Source organism: Crocuta crocuta, unplaced genomic scaffold (genome assembly GCF_008692635.1).
Source record: "Crocuta crocuta isolate KB4526 unplaced genomic scaffold, BGI_CrCroc_1.0 scaffold69, whole genome shotgun sequence".
In the NCBI taxonomy this organism is placed as follows: Eukaryota; Metazoa; Chordata; class Mammalia; order Carnivora; family Hyaenidae; genus Crocuta; species Crocuta crocuta.
This window is the reverse complement of record NW_027551576.1, coordinates 890310-906838: the sequence shown is the minus strand read 5'-3', so window position 1 is coordinate 906838 and position 16529 is coordinate 890310. Positions and strand designations below refer to the sequence as shown.

At 55.4% G+C, this 16529-nt stretch overlaps 1 protein-coding gene across 8 annotated transcripts in view; it reads right to left on the bottom strand.

Annotated features, from left to right (window-relative positions):
• MTMR14 (myotubularin related protein 14) overlaps positions 1–16529 on the bottom strand; it is a 44706-nt gene that overhangs the window by 7479 nt on the left and 20698 nt on the right. For all 8 annotated transcript variants that reach the window (XM_077751498.1, XM_077751496.1, XM_077751499.1 and 5 more), the window contains 10 exons: positions 15710–15780; positions 14601–14675; positions 9779–9845; positions 8466–8551; positions 8118–8194; positions 7826–7862; positions 5096–5166; positions 4280–4338; positions 3968–4106; positions 3067–3243 (listed from right to left, as the gene is read on the bottom strand). In XM_077751498.1, coding sequence (XP_077607624.1) covers positions 3067–3243; positions 3968–4106; positions 4280–4338; positions 5096–5166; positions 7826–7862; positions 8118–8194; positions 8466–8551; positions 9779–9845; positions 14601–14675; positions 15710–15780 — 859 coding nt within the window. The remainder of the gene's footprint in view (positions 1–3066; positions 3244–3967; positions 4107–4279; positions 4339–5095; positions 5167–7825; positions 7863–8117; positions 8195–8465; positions 8552–9778; positions 9846–14600; positions 14676–15709; positions 15781–16529) is intronic.

Here is a 16529-nt window from a genome sequence, read left to right as displayed (position 1 = left end):
AGAGAGAGAGAGAGAGAGAGAGGGAGAGAGAGAGAGAGAGAGAGAGAGAGAGAGAGAGAGAGAGAGAGAGAGAGGAGTAAGGATAGACGGAAGGAATGCATTCCTGCAGCAGCCCAAGAAGTCTTTTATGGTTCTAAGCATCCTTTCCTGGGTCCTAAGCGGGCAATGCCCTCTCACCACTCATCCTTGGTTTGGAGCTATGGTCCTATGCAAGACAATGTCAAACACGAGACAGGAACCCTACGTATTGCAGAAAGCAATCTGGTTTCTCTGCCTCATTAAACACAGCCCAGGACAGAGCTCACTGCTTATAATGAGCAGTTGGTATGTGGTGAAATATGGGGAAAGAGCAGCTAGCTGGGCAACAGAAGTTGGTTCCTATGTTTCTACTTAGCTATTCAACCAGGCTGCTGGGTGTCCCTTAGCCAAGTTAATCTGCTCTTCAGGCAGCTTGGCTTCAAGCTGGGCTCAGTGGTGGCACCATCCCTCCTCGGGCATGGACAGTGCTGTGCTGGCAACCCCCCACCCCTACAGATGTCTGACTCTGGAGCAGAGACCGAGGCCACATGGGGCTGAGCTATTCAGTAACCAGGATCTTGGGAAGCACATGAGCTCAGAGCACTGGTCTTGCCTCCTCCCAGCCTCCAGCGCTGTGGCTAATGAGAGGTTTAACAATGGTCCAGAAATGCAGCTCAATCAGAAGCTGCTGCATGGCAGCTAATAATGCAAATAAAGCCACAAGTCTTCTCAGAGAGACGTTTTCCTTCTCTGGAAAACAGGGTTGGGGCTGGGTAAGAATTAGCACCCCACAAAACTTTCTTCCCGGTGCAATACCTACTTCTTAACTTTGAACAAAGCTTCGCTGACTCTTTTCATAGGGAAGTCCTGCTTTAAGAGAGATGTGCTTGTAGAATCTGGAGCGTATGAAACCCAGAGAATTCACATTATGAAGGGAATTTCAGCCGTCACAGATAGGTTTCTTTCCATAGAGTTCCCCCTGCTGCATTAAAGAGCTGATTGGCTGTTGTTACCTAAGAGAGGCAGGGAAACTAATGACAGGATCCCTCAGGCACTTTAAGATAAAAGGGACTAAATTAATTTTAATGTTAATGGAAATACATAATTAGAGTGCTCCAAATCTGAATAATCTAGTCTTTCAAAACCTCTGGCAAACAGGCACCCAGTCCAGAACCTTGTTGCCTGGCCAGACCAGCTGGGCTCCGAGCAGGCATTCCCAGAATAGACCGGCAGAGCCAAACACCTCAAAGCAGCCCAGCCCACGCCGCTCCTAGGCCCTGTGCCCCACTTTGGCCCAGCTACCCCGGCCTCGACTATGCCAAGCACACAAGGCTGTGAGGCCGGAGGGCTCCCCCAGCCCTCCCGTCTCCTTAGGGAGGGGCGTCTGTAGCTCTCCTGGGCCAACCCTCAGGGTCTGAGCCACCCGGTGCAGGCGACAACCACCGTGAGGCTGCCGGAAACTATCACAAGACCGAGAAGTAGGATCTGTTGGCAGGAAAAAGGGGGATAATAAAAGCTGGGGTGTGGGGAGAGGTGCCGGAGTGCTACCTCAGCGGGAGCCCCTCGCAGCCGGACAGGTAAGCGTGGAGCAAGACCTGAGAGGCTAGGAGGAATCTTCTGGTCTCTTTCCCGGTTGTCTAGCAGTGCTGCACAGGCGGGGAAGGAGGGAGGGACAGTGAGTAAGGGTTCCAGCCCGGAACTGCGAGGGTGATGTAGAGCCACCGCGGCCCCGGAACAAGCCTGAGGAAAGCCAGGCGTGCACGCAAGGGTGGCATGGCAGCGGGCACCCACACAGGCCAAGAATGAGCACAGGCCTGTGACCTGTCTGCCCGGCACCCGCTCTGCTCAGCCAAATTCCCCAAACCTCCTGTGGGCTCAGAGGAGGCGTGGTCTTTGTTTAGCAGATGCAGCTACAGCACTGGCAGCCACGTTGTCAGAGCTCCGGGTCCTTGAAGGTGAGCGCGGGGGACGCCTGGGGCCCGAGCACTGCGCGGGGCTCCTACTGGCCTACAGCTGACCTGCTCTGCCTGTGTGGGGAAGGGCGCTCTGCCTCCAGTCCCTGCCTTTGCCCGTGGAGAAAAACCAGGGGACGGTGATGGGAGGAGGGTTCCGGAAGTTTCAGGTCTTTCCTTGTAACGCGCCTGTGACTTTGGGGCTGTTTCCTTACTGTTAACAGGCCTGCTACAAGGAAAAGACACGAAACTTTTGGAGCACTTCATCTCAGAGCTGGACTCGAATCTGGGCTAGACTCCAAGGCTCATGCTCTTTATGCTAAATGCCCCTTTCTCCTTGGAATTTCTTAAGGACTTCGTAAGCCACACACTGCTTTGTTGTTTCCAGAAAGGCCAGACGTTCTCAAGACTTTAGAAAACAAAGCAATTCACAGGATCCTTTCCCTGTGGGAATGACACGGAAAAAGTAGAAATGCTAGCAAGTGCTTTCCCCAAGTGCCAGACCATCCCTCAATCCGCAGCCCCTACCCCGCGCTCAGCCTCTAGGGGACAGCATCACCGCAGCGGCTCCGGCCACACCTGTCCATCGGGCTGAGCACTCCTCAGGTGTACAGCCTCCCAGCGGCTGCCCGAGCCACACATTCAGCCCAGCTCGCTACTGTCCGTTCTCACTGCCCCTCCAACTCAGGCAGGAACGTGGGGACCGAGAAGGACTTTGAGGATCTGGCTCCATCTCTAAAAAGAACGTGAGGTCCGGGGGCTGAGACCTGCCGAAGGCAACAGGTGGAGGCAGCCCCAGTCCCTGGTCCGTCCCACTGTAACCAGACCTGCAGGGTCCCCTCCCTGCCAGTGCTCTGGGAAGGAGGAGTCTCAGATCCTGCTACAAACCAGCTCTTACCTGAACACTAACCCATCTTCCAAGCAGGGGTGGACCTGCAAGGTCTAACCCCTCTGGCCGCCTGGGTACACCGCTGACCAGGCTGCATGCCAAGGAACCAGCTGAGACACCAGCTCAGGGGCTGGAAGCCCGCTCTCCAGGCTTATTAACAGGGGAGGGCTAACTACCTCCACCATTAGGGGCTTTGGAGCACCTCACCTGGGTTTGGGGACCTCCAGGGGACTGCTACCCATCCTGAAAAAGTCAGAATGGTTCGAGGATGAGGAGCTGGAAGACTTGGCCTCCCCCAGCCCCTGGTGGGAAGACAGGCGGTCCTCTGAGGTCTGTGGCCGGTTCCACAGCACACTCTGTGGAGAGGATGAGTGGCTCTTCCTCCTGCAGTAGAAAGAGTAGGGCTGTTGGCCAAGGGGCCACCCCAGGCAAACCCTCTGCCCGCTTTTACCAAACCTCGGGGCCCGGTCCCTCCTTCTACTGGGAAAATGCCACATACGAATGGGTATACATTAGTACTCCCTCAGGCTCGGCCATGGGCAGCAAGAGCAGGGTCTTCAGAGGGACTGTGACATACAAATAATGCTGGCCTACTGGCCTCAGAGCACATGCTAGATTTGTAACTAATAGCTCAGAAACTGCCTACCCTTCCAAACATTATGCAAAAATTTTGAGTCATTTGTCTAGAGTCATCAGATTCTCAGAGGAGTTCACCCTCAAACAAGTCCCCAGTTCCCAGTCATCATTTCGTAGTCCCTTCTCATTTTCTCCTTTTCTCTACCTGATCCCCACCTCCCAGGCAAATGATACAAGGAGCTCCCTCAGGGAGTCTCCTTCACACCAGCCTCCGCTCACCCCGCCCTGTCTGCCCAGCCCTGCAGCTTCTCTCTTCATCCCACAGAGAGCCCCAGCCCTTTATGTGCCCGGGCCACCGCGGACACGCCCCTCCCCAACCAGATGGCTGGCCTCTGAGGTCCAGGAGAGACAGCAGGGCAGGGAGCTGTGCTCTCAGACCTACTGTCGGGGGTCCCTTTTGTTCTCGGGGCTCCCCGGAGCTGGTGGCCCTGGGCCACAGCTGTGAGGAAGCTTAGTTCCAGCCGCCCCTCACCAAGCTGCCTGAGTCTGTGCTCCTGCAGGGACCAGCTCCACGGCCTCGTAGGTGAAACTCCCGGCGGCTCCTGGGGAGCTCTCCATGACTAGAGAGAAGTCACTGCCAAGGCTGGTGGTGCTGCCGCGGTCCTTCCGTCCTGAAAGAAGAGAGTGCCATCGGTCAGCACATTATCCTCTCACACTACTGGTCCCCCACTGCTTCCACACCACCCTGCTGGAAAGAGAAGTTTCTAGAACAAACAGTTCCTGCGTGGTCTACACTCAGAAAGATGCACAGAGGAAGGAAAATCTGCTGGGGCCTGTAACTCACTCAGCATACAGATATCTTCCAGCGTGAAGCCTGCGTCCCGGGCTGGTAAACTCTTCCTCCTGTGAACAGAAGCCAGAAGAGTGAATTACATTCTGGGCCGGGGTCTCCTTTGTCATCCCCATGCCCGGCACGCTGCTTTCCCGGGAAAGAAGCTCGAACCCACCGACCACTCAATGAGACATGTCCTACCTAGAGCGCTGCAAAATGTCAGGCCCCTTCTGAGAGGCCGGCAAAGCCTGACTCCTCCCTTCCACCGTGGCCCCCAGAGTTCAATCTGGTCCAACATACATAGGAGCTTGGACTCAGAAGGCAAGTGAATTCAGAAAAGATACCAACTCTCACAGGGGTCCTAAGGCAACTGCCAGACAAGACTCCCGTGTCTCCCAGGCCGGAGGCAGATTGTTCCACGGTGCTGGGCTGCAAGCGAGGCACACACACTTCTGCGGCAGCCCAGGGAGGGGCAGGCAGAAGAATCTGCCTCGGCCAGAGAGTGGGGTGTTGGGAGCGCCCCTGTGCTCAGGCTGGCTTTTCCCTGCAGTGATGTGCCCTGCTCTCCTGGCCACCGGAGACCACTCCTTTGTCCGAAAGCCCTTCTGCTCGCAGGACTGCAGGCGGACCCCAGCCCTGCCTCACAGGCAGAAGAGCCTCTTCCCCCACTGCGGGTCACCAGGGATCCCTGCCCTGGCCTCGGACGCCAGCTTGCCAGGTGTGCAGGGAAGCCACGCGAGGCTAAGACAGTGAGACCCTGCCTACCCTTCCCAGAATGGTCCTTCCCGGAGTGCCCTGTCCAGAGTCAGAGAATAGCCTTCTCCTCACCTCTGTGTCTTCAGAGCAGAGAACTCCTCAGAGATGATATGCTTCAAAAAATTGAAGCAGAAGAAGAAAATCTAAAGAAACCAAAAACAATACACATGAGAAGACAGCTTTCTCCAGGGAATGGAATCTAGCAGCCAGCCACCAGGTCGGCCCACTGACGGACAACAGCCCTGCCTCAGGGACCCGGCCGGAACTCCGCTCTACAAACTACGGGCGGGAGAGGGCGTAGCAGGCCTGGCAGATGTGCCTAGGCAGGGCCAAGGAAGGTTCCGTACACGGGTAAGCCACTGAGTTTTCCAACCGTCTTGAAATTCAACATGAGGGGCGCCTGGGTGGCTTAGTCGGTTAAGCGTCCGACTTTCGCTTAGGTCATGATCTTGCGGTTCGTGGGTTCAGGCCCCGCGTCGGGCTCTGTGCTGATTGCCAGCTCAGAGCCTGGAGCCTATTTCAGAGTCTGTATCTCCCTCTCTCTTTGACCCTCCCCTGCTCACACTATGTCTCTCTCTCTCTCTCTCTTAGAAATATTAAAAAAAAAAAATTCAACATGCATGTTCTCAAGCTAGTGAAAAGGATAAAAAGAATGACAGCTTTCCCCCTCAGCCTCCCCTAAGAACCCCACGGAGAGAGGCTAACCAGGAAGAACTGCTGGGAGAGAGATTGTTTGGGGGTGAGATTAATGCAGGAAGATAATGCAAAGGGATCAGATTTTGTAGGGGAAACACCCAGAAACAGCAGTTCAGAAGAACCAGGGTTCAGGGGCAGCCATGATCTGGCTCAGAATCTGAGATGGGGACAGGCAGGAGGAGACTCCTGACCTCTAGCTGCAACCCACCACTCTGGGCGAATTCTCTCTCTTCCCTTCCAGCCAGTGCCCTCCCGAGTCAAATGGGTCTCCATGAAGTGCACAAAAGGCAGTCTCTGGGGACGCCTGGGTGGCTCCGTCGGTTGAGTGTCTTGACTCTTGATTTCAGCTCAGGTCCTGATCTCACGGTTTATGAGTTCGAGCCCCCTTGTCAGGTTCTGCCCTGAATTGACAATGCGGAGCCTGCCTGGGATTCTCTCTCTCACTCTCTCTGCCCCTCCCCTGCTTGTGAGCACATGTGCACACACTCTCTCTCTCTCTCAAAATAAACAAACATTAAAAAAGGCAGTTTCTGCAGTTTTTAAATACACTCCCCAGTGACTCTGGAAGGCGTGGCCCATCAAATCCCCACTCAGATAAACACCCACATGGTATCCAAGAGCCCCATATGACTACCTCAAATAAATACCCCCCACCCCCCCAACCACCAAAATGGAGGGCGGGTACCCAGGTTAGGTCAGTATAAAAATGTCATGTTACATAAAATTAAATACGTGTCTTCACCACAGACTCAAGTCTTTTAATTTGCTAGTGCGCCCTGAACCTCGAGAGCTGGATGAGGACAGAGTGGGTTTAACAGGCTTTGTTTTTTGGGTTTTTTTTTTTTTAAAGCATCAGTTCTGGAGTATCTGGTGGGGGTAAGGGAAAAGCCACACCCTGCCAGCTGAGGAGACCCCCCCCTTGTTTATGCTGAGAGATGGCCAGGGTTTGAATCCAGACCCTGCTGGGCTCAGCCTCATCCTCTGTCTAGCTTCTGAAGGCAGAATCTGCCTTCATCTGGGGGTGAGGGAGATGGGGTGGCCTGAAGAATGCTCTGGAGCGCCAGGGAGTCTCAAAATGAGAGGCTGCAAAGGGGCTTTGCGTGCTGATTTCAATGCCAAAGTCACCGCCTCTGACAGAGTTCGTGGAGGCCTTTGAGGAACAGGCTCATGAGCTCTGCAGCCCTGGCAGATGCGATAAGCACTCAGAAGAAGAGATCTGGAAGGGGAGAGGAGCCGCTGAGAGGGACGAACAAAAGGAGGAGGCACAAGATAAGACGCTTGGAAAGAAGGCAGCCTCAGGAGGGTGGAAAAGACGCTTCAGGAAAAGGGCGGGGGGGTGGACAAGGGGCAGAACAGAAAGCGCTAACGCCGTGTGACAGCTCCCACACTGGGCACGTGGACCCATTCTCTTTGTCAGGCAGCACAATCAACACCAGGAAGCTCAAGGTTAATCACATTACTCAAGGTCACCAGGTAACAGGTGGGACAAATAGGGTCCAAACTTGGGTCTAACTCCAGGTCTGTGCGCACGGAAAACAGGCTGAAGAGCGAGCACACCAAGGAGGCAAAGACTGCAAAAGGGCTGGGTGTGGAGACGACAGAGAGGGAAGGAAGGGGCAGCACCCAGACAGTAAGGGGGCCCTGGGGCCCCGCTGGCTGGGCCTGGGCTGGGCCCGGGCTGGTGAGGAGAAGCTGGGCAGGCCCCTGCTTGCTCGGCCGGCCCTGGGGCTTCAAGGCTGCTGAGTAGGTGTGATGAGGAAACAGGGAAGAGCCTCTGGCTGCTGCTGTAAAGCTGAGGGGCCAAGGAAAAGCTCGTAATCTGGTTCCATAACGGAGTGCAGAAAACAAGGTCACCCGTAAGAAAGATGGCAGCAAAAGCAAGGGGAAGAAGACTGATAGACGGGGTGACAACAGCCATGTGGGCAAGGCTTTTAGCACTACCGCAGGGAGAGGAGTGGCCAGGACGGGGGCTACTGTGCTGGTGCTGTTCGGACTGTGCTGCCTGATCCCTGCATGCACGGCGCAAGGAACTGCCCCCTCTGCGTGGACACCAAGCAAAAGTCACGCTATGCGCTCAGAGCCCAGGTGTTTGTCCCCGGTACCCACCTCCTCTCCTTTGCTGAGCCGATCTACCAACATGTGCCTGAAACAAGAAGGCGAGGAGGTCAAAGCTAGCGGCGCCAGGACAGGAGGTCATAGGGGGACTGGAGTCACAGCGGGGAGACCCGGGCTTTGGCACCAAAACCTCGGGTGAGGCCCGACAAGCACCTTCAGTCTTCCCCAAGGAGGAGGGAGTGTTTTCACCTCCAGCCCCGTCACGCGAGCCACCACGCCCAAATACACACAGAAACGCAGTTCCCAAGGCACAGCCCCCACCTGACATTTCCCAAAGGCTCACCCGAAGAGGAACCAGTCATAGGCCACGGTTAGGTAGAGGATCTCAGCAGGCTTTAGGGATGTGTGGATGAGCCCATCCTGGAAGACACCAGAGAGACTGCCAAGTTTAGGAAGGTGACCCCCACCCCCATTGTCCCAGGAGATGAAATGCAACTACAGACCCAGTGACAACCAGGCTGCCCAACAGCCCCAAGAATGCTGCTGAACCCAACACTTGCTCTGAACACTCGGGGTCCCTCACTCCAAATCTCTATTTTCTGGAGACGGTCCTAATGCTCCCAAAGGGTAGATCTTGGTAGCTGGCCTCTGGAAGCTCCTTGACCCCACAGTCTAGCCCATGCATACTCACAGCCCACAAGGAAAGGCGCAGGAGAGAGATGAAGAGAGGTGTCCGGTCCCAGCCCGAGATACAGTGTACCAGCAGCCCGCTGTCATCTACTCAGGAACCACACACCAGGAGGCCCAGAAGAAAAGCAGACATGAGTGATTGAGAAGGGACATGCCACCGGCCTGGCCCGGTCTATGAGAGCCAGGCTACCCCTAGTCTCCCTCCTCCTGATGGGCCTCTCCACGATTCTCCTCTGCCCTACTCCCGGCAAGGGATGGGTGACAGGCACTTGTCTGCACACGGCATTTCTTCTTCCTTCTTCTGGCTGTCTTTCCAGGTACTTCGTAGAAAGCAGTACTGCCCGAGCAGGTCTCTTAGGTGAGGCTGGCCTGCAACCCCACCTGGGGCCCACAGGCACTTTGGGGGAAGGTAACTCTTCACTGTGCAGGGCTTTCCCAGAACTACAGGACACGTGGGGTCCCTGCCTAACACGCACCTAGTGCTAGCAGCCTTTCCCCAATTCCTACCGCACCCACCTCTCCAGAAGCCCCCGTGAGGGGCAGTTCCGGCCCAGGCAGGGAACCACTACCTAATTCCAGAGGCTGGCAGGACTTTTGTGTACACCTGGCCACGGTGACTAGTTCAAGGATGGACGATTGACCCAAACTGGGCCGATGAGCGTGAGCTCTGGGACAGAGGCCCTTCGGGGGAGGGAAGAGAGCAGGACACAGGGCAAGACTGGGTGCCAGCCACGGAGCTAACCGGAAACAAGGAGAGCGGGTATGAGAAACACGGAAATTCCCGGTGACATTTCTTAGGCGCCTGGCCCTGATGTGGGGCTTTCTTGGTTCTATCAGCTAAGACGTTTTTACTTGTTTAAGCAAGAACAACCTCACCGAAGTCTCGGCTGCTATCAATGACTTAGCCAGCCCCCCCTAGAGACCCCAACCAATCACAACCGCCGGGCCACCTGGAGTACCGTCTGGAGAACAGGCCCTCTAGGGACTTTCGTGTGTGCCCAGTCCGAAACCAGGGCTGATTTCTCTCTCATCTCTCTGAATCAGAAGAGGCAATTCGGCCCCACACACCACACTGACGATCAAAGGCCCAGCTGCCCTTGGTGCGGGAACAGCGTGTGCATGCCGGATGGTAAGGAGCTCGCGAGGCTGTTCTCTACGGTTCTGAGGATGAGGAATAAAGCTGCCAGTGGACAGGTGCATCCCCCAATCCTCCCATAAAGCAAAAGGTAGGCGTGTGACCCCAACAACCATGCTCACAGCGTCACGACCTGGGAATGTCCAACGGCTTGGGCGTTCACGCAGAGGCAGACTCACCGTCGCTATTAATTATGGAAAGCAGCAGTTTCAGGTAGTTCTGTGTTTGTTGCACCAGGTCCCAACTCTGTTGAAGAATGATAAAAGGTATCTTGGCATCGATATTTAACTCCGGGAATTCAATGGATGTAAGAAATAAATCCGAGAGTTATTCTGAGGCAACAAGCCCCAGGATCCCGGTCACTCGTCCACAGCCCCTCATCTCCAGACAATCTGAGGATTCCCTCCCCACTCTGGGGGCTCCTGCTGCCTCTCCCTGGGCTCCGACACGTGATGCCGAGGGATGGGAAGCCATGCAGGGGCCTGGGCAACTCACAGCCCCACACCCGGCGGCGGCAGCCACACGTTGGGCCCCCTAAGCCCCGGGCTCCCGGCACGGCTGCCCAGGGAGTGGGTGGTAGCAAAGAGCCCTGAGCCCGTGCCCACTGCTGCCAAATGCAAAGAGCCATTCTTTCATCCATCATCACATCCCACAGAAAATATCACCGTCTCACCGATCCAGTTTCTTTCCTGTTTTACTGCTATTCGCTGCATACTCTGTCTTTTGATGAATATTAAGTGTAGTCTGTTCGGCAGACAAGATCTTTTAAAACAGGAGGTCCGTGAGGTGGGAGATGAAATATAAGAAAAACTGCAAAGAGATCGGAACTCCTGTTCTAGCCCAAGCAGAAAGTCCAGCCCAGACGCTCTGACAGTCTACTGGAGCCTGGAATTCCAGGGAAGGAGCTGCCCCGATGCCGAGGGCCCGTTCCCCCTAGTTGGGGGAAGCCTCCTAATGCAACTATGCATCGGGGTTCTGGGGCTGTGTGGAGGGGGCAGCCGGTGCCAGGGACAGAGTACTTCCTGGGGGAGGGTGGACATGGCACCTGTGATTGGAATGGTTTTCCCAGGAATTTAAACCAGGCTCATTTGCCTGACCCTCCCACAGCCCCCGGAGAGCTCTGCCCCACTTTCAGCAACTCGAGAGACAGCCGCTGCAGCACCGCACTAATAAAGTCGTTACCCAGAGTAGCACGGGGGGCTCGTCACTCATCTGGCTCAACCTGTCATACACACCACTGCCAACAGACTTCCTCTGAGCTGTGACTCTCGTGGGTAAGGAAAAGCAGGAGGGGGAGGGGAGGAGGCAGGAGCTGTGCGGCGGCACAAAGCCCAGGGAGCTCAGGGAAGCTGGGGAGAGACTGCAGCAGCCAGGAGAAGGCAGAAGCGACCAAGGGCTGCAGCCGGCAGAGCTCCGGTAACCACGGTGGCTACCGGAAGGGACACCAACAACCAGGGAGAGGCAGCGGCCTGACTGTGCCCAGTGCTGGGGTAGGAACCAGAGGCTGGGGGGCTCCGGGCTGTTAGAGGCCTAAAGCCCTACAGCTAACCCGAGCTGGGGCAGAAGCCAGCCCTCCTGGGCCGGGAGAGTCACCTGTGCAGTCATGCTATACTGCAGGGACTTCTCCGACAGCAGACTATGAAACACATTCGAGGGGACTGCAGAATGTAAGAGGCGTGCTAAGCTCCAGGCTCAGCACCGACCCTCCCCTCCTAAGTGCTCCATGAAAACACCTCTGGGGACAGAGCTGAGCACCGCGCCACTGCCTGTGTCCGTGCTTGCAGCGCTCTTCCCCACGGCTGGCAAACTCGACTCACCCTTTAAAAGCCCACCCCTGCTATGTTCTACTGAGTCTTCAGTAGCCATAGGGCAGTACCTCTGCTACCCAGGTGATGCTTATGTTTTGCCTCTTTTCCCAGACTGAGCCTAGTGGGGGCGGAGGCCGTTTTTGGAATCTCTGCATCCTCAAGGCCTAGTGTTTTGGGACTAGGAGGTACCTGTAGAATGTTACCTCTCTGTTCATGGTCAAGGGCCAGCTTGAGGAGAAGCAGGCACTGGAAGGGGCCTTAGGGCCCAGAAAGAATGAGCACACCTCGAAGGGATTCAATCTGGTCACGTGGAGGCCAGCAACACCCATACATGTGCTGCCAGAAGAGTTCTCGCACTGTGAGCAGGAGCCGAGGGCCGGGCCCTGGGGAGCAGCGGTGTCCACGGTGGCCTCGGCCCTAACGGGGCTGCAGGAGAGGGAAGCCATCGTGAACTGCCGCAGGTGCGCAGACTAAAGGCACCTACAGGACCCCGCAGGACCGCGTCACCAGCGAGCTTAGTATGATCCACGGGGATCAGGAGGGAAGCTTCCGGACAGTGGTGACATCCATCCATGTAAGAGGGAAGGGAAAGGAGACCAGTGTTTCTGGCAGAATGAAGAGTGTGCAAGCCGGGAGAGCAGTCTTCTCTAAGGGGCTGAAAGGAGGCCAGTGTGGCTGGAGGAGAAGAGGGAGAGTCACCAGAACGAGGCAGGACGGTGTGGAGCCGAGTAGTCCACATACGGGTCACTGGACTGCACTCTGAGGAAAACGGGAACGTCAGTGGCACATTCTAAGGAAGGGGTGACAATGATGGCCTTCAACCATCATCTGAGTATTGCTGTCCGCCAGTCTCTATTCAAGTGCTTTCTGTTCACCATTTCCAGTCCCTGCTCAGGGTGGCCCCCAGTCAGACGCAAGATGCACCGGGATGACGGGGTCTGGACTAAGTTCAGTGGTACAGGAGACGGAGGCAAGGTCTGGAGAGCTGGACCACGGCAGAGAATTAGAGAGCTGATGGGACCTGGCAATGGAGGTGGGAGGAAAAACCCCCAAGTTTTGACTCTGAGCATCTGGGTAAGTGGCGGGGGTGCTGGGGTTTCTGGTGGTTGCATGACAGGACACTTGTAAGAGGGGACACAGGTGTGGATCCCCAAGGAAGGCCTGGCCCAGAGTCCAGGTTGCGTGACTCAGCAGAGGGTTAACGGGGTGGACGGCAGACGAGATCACCCGGAGAGGTAAGGCGGAGTAACACGGCGTCCCGGACACCCATGCTGAAGGAGGGGATATGGGGCAGAGCCCACCTGTGGCTGAGGAAGAGGATGGCAGGTGGCCCAGTGAGACCCAGTGTCTGAGCAACACTGGAGAGGCAGGCATCGTGGGGAAACACCTTGCCCTCCTACTTTTTGTGCCTAGAATTTTATTAGTGATCACTCCGTCGAGTTAACAAGCAGGCAGCCTACTCCTTAATTATCATCGTTAAAGTCAGCCCGGCATTTCAGTTAAAAGGCCAGGTTCACACTGCGGTCATACGAGAACCTCGCCACGACTCTGAAACAGGTGCTGTTGGCTCCACTTGCAGAGGGCGGTGAGGCCACCTGCTCAGAGCCACGAAGCGGTGAGGGAAGGGCTGAGTGAGCCGGAGCCTGGACCCAGGGCCTCCATCTAGTAAGCAGCGCTCCTCCCCACGCACAGGACTCCTTCCTGAACAGACACACACCCCTGGCAGTATCAACATGTCCAACTCGTACACTCGCACCTTATATAAGTGAGTAATTCATCAGACCCAGTTTGTGCCTAAGGAGAAAGAACAGTGGCAGAAAGGAGAGAAAGGGCGGCCCGGGGTAGGGCCTGCCTAGCACCTCCGCAAACACCAAACAGGTTTCCCTGCAGGTTCCTTTGGCCCCTCAGTCTGCCTAGGTGCCGCCTAAGACTCGGAGAGCAGGGGATAGGGTCCCCCAATCCATTCCTTCTCCAGGCTTCTGGGGCGCCACAAACAACTGGTCTGGTCTCTGTGCTAACGCTGTCCCTTGTAGAAACACGTGCGCGGAGAACACCCGACGCCACTCTCACGCACTCACGGAGTTACGGGGGGTCTGCTTTGTGAAGAGGGGCTGGGTGTACGAGATACGTGCAGCCTCTGCCTTTACAGACCGCTTCCTACCAGGACGAGAGGCCCGCGGTGATAACGGGAGCACACAGCTGCCTAACAGGCAAGCCGGGCCCCTCACACGGAGGGAGACCCGATGGCTGGATGCGAACTGTCCAGACCTGAGGGCACAGAAAACGAGGGAAGCGGGATGTCTTCTGGCTATTCACCGGCTTGGCCTTTCGGGCTCCAGGCTCCACGCCGGTTTCTGTGCTGGGGATGGACAAGCTAAGGCTTCCCATCCTTCTGAAGCTCAGTCTACTGGAGATGGAGAAGCAGATCTCTAAATCAGTGACTACAGCTCCGTGGAAAATTCCATGACAGACATGCCCAGGGTAAACGGGAATGCAGTTACAGGCATCCAGCCCTCTGGGGACAGAGGAGAGGAGGTACATCAGGGAAGTCTTCCTGGAGTAGACACCAGAGCAGAGTCCTAAAGGCACTGTGTCACCCAGACAAGAGGAGGTGAGGAGGTGGCGGCCAGGAGAAGGAACAGACCGGGGAAGGCGGTGGCAGTGGGAAGGGCAAGGATACTGGTCTCGGCTGAAGCAAGAGCAGGGACACTGCTCACGGCCTTCAGGGCTTCTAGAGTGGGCTACACATGGTAGACAGAGGGATCCATGGCGACTGGGGCCCCATCCACGGTGAGAGGAGCACAATGGAAATAATTTTAAAGTTTCTATAATCAAACGAGGTCAGACAGCTCTGCACTTCCTTTGGCAGAACATGCATTTGAAAGGAAAAATGAAAAACAGTCGCTAAAGCCCAGAGCTGGGAAAGCAGACTCCATGAGGTCCTCTGGAAACAGAACCTGCTGGTGAATGTAAATCTTTGAATGAGTCATGATCAGAAAGCTTTGATTTTCTGGGCCAAGAGCAAATCAGGAGAGAGTTAAATGGATAAGCAGTTGCTTCTTTCCTAGGCCGTGAGAAGTCAAGAGAGCACGAGCCAGACCTTCTGGCACCTGCATGAAGGACTTCGGGGGTCGGCACCAGGCCTCCCCTGCACCCCTCCCCCAGCCCACCCTGCTCGAGCTGGGCCTCTCACCTGATACTGGCTCCAGTCAATGTTCAGAGAGCAAGTCAGGAAATCGGGGATGCTCAGTGGGGCATCGACGTAGTCCTGGGGACAGAAAGACACCTGTGAGACGCAGGCTGGCCCCCAGGAGAAGCCGTGGTGACAGGGCGGGCCATGGCTCTGAAGCTGTGGCTACCACAGGCTGCCAGGACATCCCTCCACAGCACTGCCTTCTCCAGGCCAGATGCCTGTGCTACCCAGCAAGGGACAGTTTTAAAACCAAAGGGACCAGATTACTGCTCCCAAGTGGAGCTTTTCAGTAGATCATTCTAGTGTCCGCTGCTGAGACAGACATGATGAACCTGTATTCAGCACCCAGCAGGCTCCAGTGACCTGTCCTGCCGGACTGGGAAGGGAACAGAATGCTGGTCCCACTTTTTACACAGATGATGGAACGGAGAGGAAAGAAGAGTTCCTATTTTGACCCTGAAAAATCCTTTGAAGAAACAAATCAAAGGCGACAAGAAAGCATATATGAGAATTTAAACATGTACACATAAAGAGGAGAGGAAGGGAAAATAATGGTATTCATCCATGGAAGAGAAGAAAAAGGAAAAGGGTTTTGTTTTCCCCAAAAAGACTGCAAGCTGTTCTCCAGGGTCTCCCCTTCTTAAGAGCAGGTCGCCTGAGTGGCTCAGTCAGCTGAGTGCCTGACTCTTGATTTTGGCTCAGGTCATGATCTCAAGGTTCATGAGATGGCACCCCACATTGGGCACTGTGCTGAAAGCACTGGCCTGCTTTTGATTCTTTCTGCCCCTCCCATGCGCACTCTCTCTCTCAAAATAAATAAACAAACATTTTAAAAAATGTTAACTTCAGGGGTGCCTGGGTGGCTCAGCTGGTTAAGCTTCCGACTTTGGCTCAGGTCATGATCTCACGGTTTGTGGGTTCGAGCCCCGCATCAGGGTCTGTGCAGACAGCTCAGGGCCTGGAGCCTGCTTCAGATTCTGTGTCTCCCTCTCTCTCTGACCCTCCCCTGCTCACACTGTCTTTCTCTCTCCCTCAGAAATAAATAAAAACATTAAAAAAATTTTTTTCAATAAAAAAAATGTTAAGTTGATAAATGTTACCGCTCATACCTGCTTCCAGTTAAAAATGAGCCCTTCAGCCATGTAATCTCGATCCTTATATTCCTTGAAAAATTCACAGCCTGGAAAAGAAGGGCAGAGTTAAGATACCACCCTTGCGAACCCAGTTTCCTGAGATGCCCCTGAGTGTGGAAGGACCAAGATGGCCACCAGCTCACACTTCATCCTGGTGAGCCCCATAGGAGGCCACAACTGATGTGCGTGGGGACCAGCACGGGCAGGTGAGAATGAGTCTCTGGTGCTCCTCTGCTTTCTAGCCACACGCCTTCCTGAGGAGGTACTGCCGCCTGCACACCTCTGTCTCTCTCTCCCTCTAGGCTCAGTGGTTCTTGGCCACTTCCCCCGATATCAGGTCCCTTTGTCCTACATGTCCGTGACATGCCAAAAGCCGGCAAACGAAGCACGGCTTACAGTCTGAGCGGGCAGCACTTTTCGCGGCCACTTCTCTCGTTACTGAGAGTCACTCCCTGTCTAACACCGACCTCACAGGCCTCTAGCGACGTTCTGGAAAAGACCAGGGACAGGTGCCCACGAGACATTTCCATCTCCAACAGACCTGGCCAAGAGGTACTTTTCTGTATCATTCTCCAGAAAAACTGTAAGAACCCGCGCCAGGGTGGGTCCTGGGGAATACAGAGAGCAAGAGTGGAGGGAAAGGGCTTCAGCAACATCCTCAGTTTCAGATCTCGGCCTTTCACTCAGCTCTGTGACTGCAAACAGCCTGGTTTTCTCACAGTGGCTCGAGACGAAATGAAACGATACAGATAAAACACCTTGGCAGCACTGGTGCGGACGCCTTTCAGACGACGGC